Below are 12457 nucleotides of genomic sequence, written 5' to 3' on the forward strand. Positions count from 1 at the left end.
TGAACACAAAGACCTTTCACACACAGATACAGTGTCACTACATCGGAGAAAAAAATAATGCTTTAATAGTGTGATGACTGTATGAATTTACCTAAAATTCACTTTATTTTGTACAGTGTTAACTTGGTTCCGTTATTACATCCAAGCATAGCTGTATGTATGTTTACTTTGAAAACAGGAACTGCTAATAGATAATAAGCAGACACGGGCAAGTTCACTCAAATGTAAGCAAATACAGCCTAAACCCCCAAGAACCCCCAAAATAGCTGTAGTTAGAAAAATAGGAAAAGAGAATTGTCTACTCAAACAGAAGAAAGACAAAGAATATTGAGTCCATTAAAAATAAGATTTTGTAGTTACAGTCCTGTGATCAGGATATCTTTGTTGTGTGTTGACGGCACAAGTTTCTCAGATTTTTGTCTAAAGAGGTGCTCACAGAATGAAACTTGTGGTCTCGAGAAAAAACCCAAAGTTGTCAGTGATGACTCTCCAACTTCGAGAGCTTTCACAACTTTGCTCTCTAATTTCTCACTGGGCAGCTTTGGTCGTTGAGTTGAGGTTTGCATTTTAATATTTTTTCAAGGCAGCTGTGATGATTATTAGTCTCCATTAATAACGCCCTTTGTTATCTGCACTTTGAGATGATACCGGAGAGTGGGTGTTGCTTTTGGTTAATTGCAATAATAAGGTCCTTGCCCCATCATTTCTGCTCTGTCATTCACACACTGTAGACACACAGTGCTGTACACACAGTTCCTGTACTCCTAAGCACACTATGAGGGCAGCTGTTTATCTTAGTACTCGTTATAGATCCTGCTCATTAGTGGTATTGCTGTTCACATGTCCTCCTAAATGTAAATATGTCAAGATATATATCTGTGTGTGTGTATTTTACATATCTTCATAGGTTGGGTTGAGATCTATCTTCCAGTGGTTGTGGTGCCTTTTCTGTTGGAGGCCAGAAGGAAGTGTGAGGATTCACCTCGCCCAGCCCTTTTCTGTCAAGGTACGCAGCAGGAAGCCCATGTCATTAAAAACCCCATTCAGCCGTACTGGTGTTTACTTTGAGCATGAGTTCTGAGTGTTTTAACAGTGGTTAAACAAACAGTCATGTTGTCCTAGTGGAAAGAAAGAAAGGCAGACATGTTTTTGTTGAAAAGAGCTGAGAATATTGTCTCGTTACGCTTTGAGGGATCATTTATTTATACACTCTTGTGCCAGTAAACAGAAAGCTTTGTCATAAATCACACTTTTCACATTGTAATAATTAAATTACCTTCACAAATGAGTTTTGAAATTATTTCATTTTAAATTAGTCTTAGTTAAAATTTCCTTTGAGCTGTAAAATCTCATTTATAGCATATTATATTAAGTAAATAATAAATCAATTTCTACATTTATGCCCTCTGTTTTCTGCACGTTGAGACTAGAGAGAGTGAGTGTAATTCAGCACACCACAAGAAAGATAATAAGTTAAATGCCTCTTTGGTTGGCATTATTGCTTTTCAGTAGGAAATTTGCAGGATACACTGTATCACTATATATTAGTTTTAGCTAGATATACCTAATAAACTGGAAATGGAGTTACTAATGGAGACTTTGTGCAGTTTTATGAACCCAGTTAACAAGAGCATTAGTTTTAAGTAATTTAAAGATGCAAATTTCAAGCTCTTTGCATGTGCATGCGTGTGTAAACGATCCTGTGTGCGTGTGTTTGTGTGTAGGAGATGTGCGAATCAGGCAGGTGCAGAGTAGATGAATGGCTCCCTCTACAGGACCTGTTGCTTCCTGTTATCCTCAACAACCGGTAATCAAAGCTTCTGCATACATGCCTGTATGCGTGAGTGAACATTAATACTGCATATGAACAAACCACAGTGGAACTGCATTGTGTTTTATCTGGATCTGTGAAATTGAAAAGTTGTTTTCTCCTAAACTTTGAAGAACTTTTCTCTAAACCTTAAATCTGGCACAGATATGATGCAAGCACTGATGAGAGTTTTCATCCTCTTAGCCTCGGTCCAATTACCATCAACATTACACAGTCTGCCGGTGAAAAAAAGATAACGGAAAGAAAATAACATCCCCGCTCAATCTCTGCTTGGCTTCTGACGAGCAGAGTGGCTTCTCCCATCATACATTTAATTCTTATGAGAGGGATGGAGGAAAAAACAGCCAAGCGATAGAAAAAGAGAGGAGTAGAGATGGGTAGTTAGATTGGATTGTCATCTGCATGTGAGCAACTTCAACTCTCTGCGCCTACATCATAAACATGCTTGGGCGCTGCTCAGTGCTTCTGCTGCACTCTGTTTTTCCCTAGCTGCTGAGGTTTCAGCTTTAGAGCATTTGCATATCATTTAACATATATATTAACATATATTTAATTCAGAATGCTACAAACACACTGTATCAGATACTGAAGCTTAGACATTTTAGTGTATGTATTTGCATGTTTTGATTTGAATGCAACCACATTTGGGAAGGAGCATTGGCTCACCCTTTAACTACAATATGTAAGAGCTGAAGAGACAGACAACTCTAAAACAAACAAAATGTTTTCCTGATCTTGTGCAAGACAGGATATAAACTGCTCAGCAGTTTTGTTTTGACAGTGCACTTAATTTTTCAGTGGTTTGCAGTATATCATCAAGCATTAAGGGTGCCTTCACAGATATGACCTATGTACTTGTATATAGGGATTCTATCATCAACAGATTCTGGGCAGCATGATGCACCTTTGGAGATTCTCTTTTTTTTCTTCAGTTTTTCCATGTAGCTCATAATAAGGTTTAAAGATACAGTGTTTAAGATTTCATCTCTAGATGTCAATGAATGAACTGAATTCAATGAAACAAGTAAATGAATCAGCGAAGCTCATGCCTGTCCAATGACAATCATAGCGAGGTGAGTTGGTCAGGATATCCTGAACTTTTCTGTTAGTAAACTGTGTTGTTTTTGCTGCTGTTAGTTGGTGTTAGCCTCTGTTAGCGGCTGCTAGCTGGCAGTAGAAAAACTTTCATTGTAGTAGATCTAAAATTGTTAGACTCAGACACTAGAATTTAAACTGTTTATCAGAGGGAATGCCAAGCCTAACATTAGCTTGTTAGCTTCTAAAACACAGTTGTTGTTGTTTTTTGGAAGCTTGGTGTAAGCTGTCTGGATACAGGTGAGGTCGCATGTCCAGTCTACTGAAAATAGGTAATTGTGACTGTTTGCCTCATTGACTTCTCAGTGGATTTTAATTCTCATTATTTTGGGCACTACAGCCAACCGATGACAATAAAATGTAGAACTTTCTTTCTATATTTCACACATTACAGTAACCTGTGATTTATAATGGATGGTGAGATGGATAAGTGACTATATGACTGACACTGTTTACAAAAGTGCACACACTTTGTAACTTTTCTTAGTTGAAATGAACAATTTCTGTCTAAAATGTTTTGATATCTTCTCTTAAAAATAATATAGAACCAGAATGCATCAGTGCTACACCACTTTTAACACAGCATCAGATAAACAGCTGAAAAACATTATTGCTCGTTATAGGCACAAATGTAGTGTGAAGTGATCCACTGAACTCTTACTGAACACTTTTAGAGTTAGCTTGAATTTGTGATGCATTTATTTATCTATTTTTTGGGTAAGTGAAATTATTATTATGTAATATAATTATGTAATGAAATTATTCAATATAATTAGATAAGGCTGTTGAAATTTTTTTTCAACTGGAGCAAATAATATCGAGACTGATTCACATGATTTCTTACACAACTCCCCGGACAATGAGTCCACTTCACTTCAACACATTCAAATCGCTGACGGCCAATACAGGATCTTTTTAGTTCAGAGACTATGTTATTACTCTTTAAAGTTATAATCATTTCAGTTTCATTCCTTGTTTAATGAGTGCTTTGTTTGCTGTGATAATTGCAGTTGTGGTTTAATACACCTCCAAAGACTCATTGAGCACAAATAGAAAGGAACAGCTAGTGCTGCTGTTTATGGCGTCTCTCAGTATTTTTCCATTTACAACATTAAGTATATTAATTATAAATTATAGTAATTAACATAGTTGTTTTTTGTGGAGTGGTTAGCACTGTCATTTCACAGCAAGAGGATCCTGGGTTTGAATTTAGCTGTGTTTACATGCAGACACATGTTCTCACTGTGTCTGCATGAGTTCTCTCTGGGTTCTCCGGTTTCCTCTCACAGTCCATGCACGTAAGGTCACCTGATATCTGTTGGGTCAGTACTTGCCATGAATGTGAGAGTGTGTGATTATCTGTCTCCATGTTGGCCCTGTGATGGACTGGCGACCTGACGAGGGGCTACCCCCGACTCTGGACCTGTGACAGCTGGGATAGACTCCAGCCCCCCTGGGATCCTGAATTGGATAAGCAACAAATAACGGATGGATGGATGGCTAGAAAAAAGGCCAGGAATGGCCATCATCTCATTTTGTACGCTAGATAAACTATCGCATACTAAGTGCAGAGCCTGCTTCACAATAAAAGCAACCCCATGTTTTAATGTGAGATGGCTCTTATATGGAATACAAAGAGCGAATTGTGAAAGGCTGCTGCAGAACAGCATGCAGCACTTTTGCCCGTCCCCAGTGACTCCATGTGGCTTTGACAAAAAAAACGACAGAGCCGATTTGTCCTCTCAAGAGCGGTGGTTTGCATGGGTGTACACGCGTAAATGTCTCATGTTTATTTAGAACATGTAACAGTTCGTGGGCAGATTTGTTTACTTTCACCACCAACCCTCCTGGTTTACCAGTGCATTTGATCTGCAGCTAGATTTGAGTCAAAATTAAACTGAAAGTGTTCAATTTGTTTTACTTTTACTATTTTATTTGTTAAGCCATTAGTCTGTTATATTTGGTTTATTTGCTGTCAATGCAGATTGCTTAAAATATGATTGATCTTTACAAACACATGCCGGGTTTTGGTTTCAAAGCGTCTGAAAGCTTTATAGCTATTCTGTAGACCTAATCTAAGAGATTATTTTTTTCTTCACTTTACAATAGTTTCATTTTTTTAGCTATAAATTAAATGAATAATGTTTCCAGTTCTATAATGTAATACCTCTAAAAAATGTTAAAGAAAAAGAAATATACTAGATAATTATAAATACCCCACTGCAGTCACATGTGGTAAAAATTTATATACTTAGACCTTTAGTAATGTCTGTGAGCTCATTTATACTTACTAGGCTGCCTAATCTTCATCAAAATAAGAAAAGTAAAGTTGTACTTTATTTTCCCCAAAGCTGAGAAGGCTTTGTTACAGCCAGTTAAAGTACCTTTGATAAGTAGGCATTATAAATTTCACTGGAGGTCTCACCATTTCTCCCATATAATATACAACTTAAATATTTTACCAAGAGGCTTTATAAGATCCTCTTGAGCCTCCATGTAGATAATGCTGACAAAGTAAAAGGCAGATTGGAATCTGACCTGGTTACTATAGAGCCGGAGGCCTGGAGTGGCCTCTATGGCCTGTGCAGCTCTCCAGTGTCCTGGTCTTTAACTCTGCTTGGGAGAGGCAATTCAAGATTTTACACAGGCTGTACATTGTTCCTGAGGGAATCCAGCCTTGTCCAAGTATTATGCTAAATGTCAGTCTTCTGTAAGATCTTATTTTCATTGTTTGTGGAGCTGCCCCCCATGTCCAGTAGTATAAAGGAATTTTTAAGCATGCTCTACATCTTGCTGCAAGGACTTGCCTGCTGGGATATTGAGCATGTGGATCAATAATAAAACTTCTAATCAGTCACTGCAAGTTGGGACAATTATGATTCCATTTGAAGCCTTAAAAGATAAGCCTTTCCTATTCTAGCAGTATAGGAAAGAGACCCATGTAACTACCTGGGTGTCTCTCTCGTCGGATGAAGTTGAGGCTTGCAGATCTGGCCTGGAAAAAGGATGTGATGCCATTGTTTAATATGAGACTACCCTGTCGTCCATGGATTCTCTGGACTCATTTTTACTGTTACTATTAGTACAAAACAAAGGGTTAGTAGGGAGAAGAGACATCCTCCTGGGGGATGTAACATGATGAAATAAATATGTCAATTGGGATCCTTAGCATTAATTTCAGTGGATCGGAAACACATCGGAAAAAGTGTTTCCAAAGTTTCTCTTCTTTTTCCATGCAGATTATACTTCTGCTACGATTGCACGAAGTTACAACAACATCCCTTTTAATTCAGTTAAAGATACAGTGTGGAAAACTAAAGTACGATGTACCACCAAACTGTTGAAACTGGTGTGAACATCTACTGTGTCAGCACAACAAGCCGTTTTGCTCATCAGTTTTCCCATTTCAGTTGTTATTTGTCTCTTTGCCATCGGGGACAAGAGACCAGCTCTCTTTACATAGAACACTTTGAGCGCCACATCCTTCTGTCTCTCTTTCTATGGCATCATCTCTTCTATATAAGATAAATAAATGAAAATCTAAATTTATGCTGGTATTCTTCTCTTTTCACTCCCCCTTTTTTTCTTTGAAGCGCTGGCAGTGCATTCGGGCAGAGGAGAGTGTCGTGGCTCCTGCCGTCTTCTTATTATGCATCTGAACTTCAAGAGCCAAGTCGGTCGGAGAGAAACCTCAGCATTGCCACCATCCTCCACCTCATCTTCTGTAAGTACAGGATTATCTTCCTTGCTGAATAGTAAATGAGTCTATAATGGTATGCAAATTGTGCTGCATAATCTGTGTGTGTGTTTGTGTGTATGTGTGCGTCTAGCTGCAACTTCCTGCATGGCTGTGATGCCCACCAGTCTTATGTCCAGTCTTCTGCTGTACAAACATCGCAAGGTTCGTTTGTCAGCCCCTGTGTAGATGCAAACAAGTTTCCTCTTGCTGCTGTGAGTGTTAAAATCTGCTGCTACCCCTCTAAGGATCCATCAACACTCCAAGCGGCTCATATTGGTTTTTTTTCATGCAAGTGTAGTAGAGTGTGACAGTGATTTTCTGAGTCATACCCACCAGTCTCTAACTAATGTCAGCAGATGGTTAATGTTCATGTCTGATTTTGGAATTAGATTTTTCCTTCTTCTCTCCTCCGCAGGGTGTAAGTACATCTGTTCTGTGTCGTGATGTGGCTTGGCTCACAGAGGAACTTTTGTTCAGGAACAAAGACGTCGGCTTTGGGGGAAGTTTGACAGAGGTTGTCCACTACTCCCTGTCTCTGCTCGCCCCTCACCTCATCATAGCTGCTGCTCCATCCAAGTCAGTTTCCTGTCATAAAAGAAAAATGCTGATGAGCTGTTGCTCATCAATAATACATTCTACCTTTTATTATTTTTCCTTTTGGTACACACCTCTCCAATTCTAGGAAAGACCCATTGATTGTGCCCTGTCCTTCTCTTGCTGCCACACTTCACCTCTCCTACATGGCAAAGACGGTCACACACGCCTTTATTTCGGAGGCTGTTGGGGGTGAGTGACTTTGAAGGCATGCGTTTTATGTAGGTAACATAATTTTCGTGGACGTTTATTTATCTATCATCTTGTCACCATCACCATGTGTTCTGGCAGGCACCGTATTTTTCGTAGGAGGCCTTGGCAGTTACTCTGTTGGCATGTCAGCTTGGAAAATCAGTTCTAGAGAAAACATTTTAATTTTAAGAATTTATTATGCGTGACATTTAGGGGGTAGCAAGTTTTTAGCAGTGTCAGGGAGTGTGCACACAGAAAGAGTTTTTTTTAAACTAGCAAGTGTCAGCAGTGGAATTAAACTGTTTCATTTTAAGTTTACATTTCTTTAATGTCCATCGCTTCCAGCTTTAGGAGTATGTGGAGATTCGTATATAATGCTTGAACTCGAACCTAAACGTATAGTGGGGGTGCGCTGGGAATAGTTGCGTCAGGTATATCGGCTGCACATTTATGATGTGAATTTGCTGTTTCACCACATCCTAAAGTTGCTCTATTGGATGATAAAGCACAGAGATAGTATAGTTTTTAAGTTGTTATTAGTGTTCAATTTTTATTTTGTTTTGACTTTTTGCCTTTAATTCAGTTTAGTTTCAGTTACTTTCCAGAGCAGGTAGGCTCATTTTAGTAGTTTTTTGAAACTGTGAAGTTTCACTTTAGTTTTTTTAGTACTTTCAGCTTTAGTTTTAGTCTTTATTAATTATTGTTGTATAGAGGGCATATGTCAGATGCAAGATTTAAGAAAATTAATACAGGTATTACTGCAAAAACAAAGAACTTTTTAAAGCATCGACTCACGGTCTTGTAGATGTCCAAATGATTCAATAAATATGTCCATCAAAGCCTCATCAGACAAGTTTTGATAAAAATGTGTTACCAAAATAACAAGCACTTAATCAAAGGATATTTCCTCTAGTTTAGTTCGTTTTAAAGGTTCACAGAATTGTTTGTTTTTTTGTTTTGTTTTTTCAAAAGTCGAATATTTATTTTAATTTAGTTAACTAAGATTTTTATTACATCTAGTTTTAGTTTTTAGTTTAGTTTTAGTTAACTATAAAATGTAATCCACTACAGATTACAGAATATATGCCCCAAAATGTATATTGTAATGTATTCTGTTACGTTACTCAATGAGAGTGACGTATTCTGAATACTTTGGATTGCTTAATATATTATCATGCTTTTTTACAACTACGTGAATGTACTATTGCTGTGTGGTTTGTTACTATTACTAAAGGCTACTCGCCATACCAATACCAACTAGATGTTTAAATCTTAATATAAAATGAGTAAGAGTAGGTTGACATTTGGTAACGCTGCACTTTTAGCAGCGATCTCGCATACAAAACTATTCCGTGCGTATATAAAACAGGTCCGCGGCTCTGAACCGTAGTAAAGGGACCTCTGGCTAATACGGGCTCGTAGCCAAAAATAGCTTTACTTTGTTGTCTGGGTCAACTTTGCTAGCGAGAGACAGAGAGAGGCGTTGAAAGACTGCTCCAACGGAACTTATTGTTTCAGAGGAAAACAAGAACACGGTGTACAGTCGAGTCTTAATAGCTTACTTACAACTGGGCTCGTCAGGCACTCTTCTTGGCTGAAGTGGTTATTATAATATTTACATGCTTCCATCTCCCGTTTCTGATCGGTGACAATTCGTGCTTTTCCACTCTCCTTTTTCTCCCTCCTCGTGCTCACAGACAGATAACGGGTATGGCAGGCCATTCTCCCTGCAGCACGGACTACACTACCCATGAGGCTACATTCTTTAGGACTACACCTATAACACTCTGCCTATTGCCTTCATATTAAATAATTTAAAAAACATTTGTTCACGTCATTATGAGATTGAGACACAGGCATTTGAGCCTCTTAATGTGCGTGGAATTGCCAAAAATAGAGAGGGCATAGCCTAACATATGAAACAGGAAAATACCGGCGTGTAATCCATTTATTTCAACAAAGTAACTGTATTCTGAATACCACCTTTTTAAACTGTAACTGTAACGGAATACAGCTACTCATATTTAGTGTTTTTAAATACGTAACGGCGGCACATGTATTCCGTTACTCCCCAACACTGTTGACAGAGAATCAGATCTGATGACTGTGGAGATCATTTGAGTAACCATCTCAAAGTACAGTTTGAGATGGTTTGAGTTTTGTGACATGGCTCATTATCCTGCTGGAAGGAGCCATCAGAAGCTGAGTACATGTGGTGACAAAGGGATGACATGTTGTACATTCAGAGATGCTCTTCTGCATGCCCTGTTTGTAGCGAGCTGTTATGTAAGTTATCGTTGCCTTCCTGTCAGTCTGGCATCCTCTTCTGACCTCTGACATCAGCAAGGCATTTTTGCCCAGAGAATTGCAGCTCACTGGATATTTTCTCTTTTTCTGACCATTCTCTATAAAGTCTAGAGATGGTTGAGTGGGAAAATCCCAGTAGGTCAGCAGTTTCTGAAATTATCAGTCTGTCTTGCATCACCAACTGTACCATCTACACAGCCACTTAAATCACCTTTCCTACACATTCTGATGCAGTTTGAACTTCAGCAGATTGTCTTGATCATGTCTGCGTGTCTAAATGTATCGAGCTTTCATGTGACTGGCCAGTGATAGTATATCAAAGTAGTAGTATATAGTATATGTCAAATTTAAAACAACAGTACTAGAGTTGCAGTATTTTAGTTTTTGTTGGCTGAAGCCTGTCAGATAACTCTTACAGGTTTTATTTAGATCTTTCTGTGGCTGCATTTCAATTTCAGTCACTACAAATAAGGCCCTGAGAGCTAAACTGTACATCAACTGTCTTGTAGACAGTTGGCAGTTGCTTCAGTGACCATCCATGAGCAAGACATGGACAGCAAATCAGACTACAAATGCAAGATGTGCATTAGGGTCACAGTTGTATGGAATGCATGTAATTGAATCAAACTGTATTACACGTGGCACCATTAAAAACCTCCTCTTTTGGATAGAGACCGGAAATCCCTGGTTTGATTGTGTTATCTCCTGTGTAAAATTCTGATAATGGGCACATACTGAAAGTCTATCATAACCAACATATGGTGTTCACATATGCTGATTGTGCTCTTTACATTTTATTTCCATTCCCATTATGCATTCAGGAAATAGATGGCCTGGATGCGAGCAGGAGGAAATAGAAGTGTGGAGGTTTGATTATGGATGGGCGTCCAAGTCATTCATTTCCTTTAAAAGACATAATTTGCCTTCTGTCACAGACCTACACTTTATTTTTGTGTTTTAATATCCGCAGCTGTATTTTTTTCCCCCACATTTTTTTTTAAACAATCTACACCTGTACCACAGATATTGCTGAAAGCAATAATCTAAAGAGTATTGGCACTGAATATCTGGTGTTTTAATTTACAGAATTATCCAGTGTCTTGTGTTTTTCTTTGGTGTTTTGGTTGGGAACAGAGCGATAATACATGACAGTAATATATGGTAATCGTCTAATGGCAGAAATCCTAAACCGTAAATCTATACTTTACCAGATCCTCAAGCCCAGAGCTATCTGCTGAAATCTTATTTTCATGCTGACAGGCAGACAGGAATGAAGCCATAGAAACTGTAGCCCCATTTTTGGATTCCTGGTGGAGGTAAAAATAATGGTTTGAAGTACAGGAAGCTACTTCTCCAGCATGATTCACTGTTCCTGCATGACCTCTTTTGGTTGTATAGGAAGTGAAACTGGTGGGCAGGGGGCTTTGTACTGCTGAAAGTCTCTTTGTTGTATATTCATACATGGGTGCTAACCTCAAGTGGTAAAAATAAGTTGCATCAGGTCCTGTATACAGTACGTTGTTGTGATGTTGTAGCAAATCGAAAGAGCGATATGATAAACACACATTTGGGGTTAGCAATAGTCAAATCTCCCCCGCCTCCATAATGGTTTTTGTTTAAAGTGGCTGTGTTATGCTCATTTCCTGCTTCACAGTTTTATTCTTGGACTCTACTGGATTAGCTTTTCATGATTCATAACGATTTATGTTATGCTGGGCATGGTGCAGTCCCTCAGGTTATTCCCAAGCCTGCAACAAGCAGTTTTACCACTTTGCAAACAGATAAGTTAAAAGGGTGGTCGAGATTACCATAATAGAAACGCCCACTTTTATTAACCTCATCCGGAGCCAAGAGTAGGAAAAAAGCTGTTTGAAGCCTGAGCTTTTGTCCATAGTAGTCATGTGCCCTTGAGGTGTTGCTGCTCACTACTTGGGACCAGAAATACTAGTCAGTTAAACAAGTAGCAAAATAAAATCCTTCTTTTATTTTATTAATATACACTGGCAGTGCCCTGTCATCAAGAGGTTACAATGACACTTGCCGACCTTCTTTATGCGATGGGAAGTTTTAAAGAAGCGAGGTGAAAAGGTCCATGAATGAGCGCAGTTCTGCAGTAATTTGATGCAGAAAATAAATGGCTGTAAGTGTGCAGAGCCAGAGTAAAATTACATATAACTGTCAGGCTGGAGCAATACCTAACCACACTGAGTGCAGGCAGTGTACTGTGGATGATAACTTAGCACAGCACAGCTAAAATTAACAGCACTCTGTTAATCGATCTCACATATGTGTGTTCTTATTTTTAGACTAGTTGACCAGTTAATGACTATTAAACTAGTTAACAGGAATATCTCAAGTCATTGTTTTAAATTTTTGTTTACTTTTTTGTTTTGTCTTTACTTTACAGTATAAACTGCCTGGAGGTGACTGCTGTTTTGATTTGGTGCTGTATGGAATTTAATAAAATAAGGAAAATGGATTTACTTCACAGGTTTCTCCATCAGGTTTGAATTTCCCGAGGTGTGACAGCTGCACAGTTTAGGAACATGAACAATCTGGATGTCGAGACTTTTCCACCAGGACATGAAAAAGAATGGATAATTGGGATTGAGAATGTAAACAAAGACTTAATAACACTTGTGTAAATGACGGAAATCCTAGCTCACGCTTATCAGCAAAATCTCATCAGTGTATCTATT

At 38.5% G+C, this 12457-nt stretch overlaps 1 protein-coding gene across 16 annotated transcripts in view; it reads left to right on the forward strand.

Moving 5' to 3' along the window:
• The window catches only part of gpat2 (glycerol-3-phosphate acyltransferase 2, mitochondrial), a 180560-nt gene that overhangs the window by 152308 nt on the left and 15795 nt on the right, over nucleotides 1-12457 (forward strand). For all 16 annotated transcript variants that reach the window (XM_026187656.2, XM_026187655.2, XM_026187664.2 and 13 more), the window contains 6 exons: nucleotides 908-1006; nucleotides 1725-1807; nucleotides 6520-6650; nucleotides 6757-6827; nucleotides 7081-7241; nucleotides 7348-7451. In XM_026187656.2, coding sequence (XP_026043441.2) covers nucleotides 908-1006; nucleotides 1725-1807; nucleotides 6520-6650; nucleotides 6757-6827; nucleotides 7081-7241; nucleotides 7348-7451 — 649 coding nt within the window. The remainder of the gene's footprint in view (nucleotides 1-907; nucleotides 1007-1724; nucleotides 1808-6519; nucleotides 6651-6756; nucleotides 6828-7080; nucleotides 7242-7347; nucleotides 7452-12457) is intronic.

The sequence above is a fragment of the Astatotilapia calliptera genome, chromosome 12 (assembly GCF_964374335.1).
Source record: "Astatotilapia calliptera chromosome 12, fAstCal68.1, whole genome shotgun sequence".
NCBI lineage: Eukaryota > Metazoa > Chordata > Actinopteri > Cichliformes > Cichlidae > Astatotilapia > Astatotilapia calliptera.